Source organism: Octodon degus, unplaced genomic scaffold (genome assembly GCF_000260255.1).
Source record: "Octodon degus isolate 3935 unplaced genomic scaffold, OctDeg1.0 scaffold00077, whole genome shotgun sequence".
Lineage (NCBI taxonomy): Eukaryota > Metazoa > Chordata > Mammalia > Rodentia > Octodontidae > Octodon > Octodon degus.
The window spans coordinates 11386151-11387170 of NW_004524653.1; the positions used below are offsets into that span (position 1 = coordinate 11386151).

Sequence of the window (1020 nt, forward strand, 5' to 3'; positions counted from 1 at the left end):
GGACTGGACTTAGGGCAATTCCCTCGGCCTCCTCTTTGCTCCGTTGATACTCTGGGGAAGTTGTCTCCAGCCTGAAGCGAGATCTTACCTCAACTCTCAGCATCGTCAGGATGTTAAGCGGCTTCTTCCTTCTGAAGGTGCTTCTTGCTCTTGGGTCTCTGGCAGCCTGGGTGACTGCAGCTGCGTATGGTGAGCTATCACACGGGATACTGTGCTAACACTAACAGAGTGTCTGGGGAAAAGCCATCTCCTCATTTGAGAGAGAGGTTCCTCATTTGTGGAGATGATCATCTCCGTAAGCCAGGACTGGATGAATAAATTCACAGGACAGCTAGGGTAAGTCGTCTTCTTTCTTCTTCTTCTTTCTTCTTCTTCTTCTTTAGGGTAAGTCTTCTTGGCTTTCTATACCCTCTTTAGATAAGGAGATGGGACCGAGTAGGGGGTCCAGCTATTCTCTGGAGACAGAGCTTATGAAATGAGAACAGGATCATCCCAGTTTTCCTCCCTATGCTGGCAGCATGGCTGTTTCTTTAGTAATGGGGAGCTGGGTGTTCATAGTTGTATGGCAGAGGAGAAGGTAGTTGCAGTGATATTTTGGGGTAAGGATGCTTGAAAATGCTTGAAGTACACTTGACCTCTATTTCCTATTTCTCAAGGCCTAGCCTATTAGCCTAACCTCCCATGGTATCTTTTGCAGTGAAAGAAGGAGAATGCCCCCTTGATAAGAATCCATGCAAAGAGCTATGCCAGGGTGATGAGTCATGCCCAGCTGGGCAGAAGTGTTGCAGCACAGGCTGTGGACGGGTCTGCCAAGGAGACATTCCCAAGGGTATGTTGGCCAGAGAGGTAAAATGCTGTGCTTTCTGGCCTTGCCTCTGGGATGGACAGAACCGGAGGCCATCCTACCTCTTGGATTGGCTCTTGAAATCTAGCTTCCCTGTAGTTACTCTTTACTTTTGGGGGTCTCTACTCAGCACCCTTAGTTCTTTGCGGTCAGGAAAGAGTGTACCAGTGTTTGCT

At 48.5% G+C, this 1020-nt stretch overlaps 1 protein-coding gene across 1 annotated transcript in view; it reads left to right on the top strand.

The window, feature by feature from the left end:
* The first annotated feature begins 6 nt into the window (after positions 1-6).
* Positions 7-1020, top strand: part of Wfdc3 (WAP four-disulfide core domain 3) — a 15400-nt gene continuing 14386 nt past the window's right edge. The window contains exons 1-2 of the mRNA XM_023720731.1: positions 7-189; positions 698-939. Of these exons, the coding sequence (XP_023576499.1) occupies positions 111-189; positions 698-939 (321 nt within the window). The 5' untranslated portion in view covers positions 7-110. The remainder of the gene's footprint in view (positions 190-697; positions 940-1020) is intronic.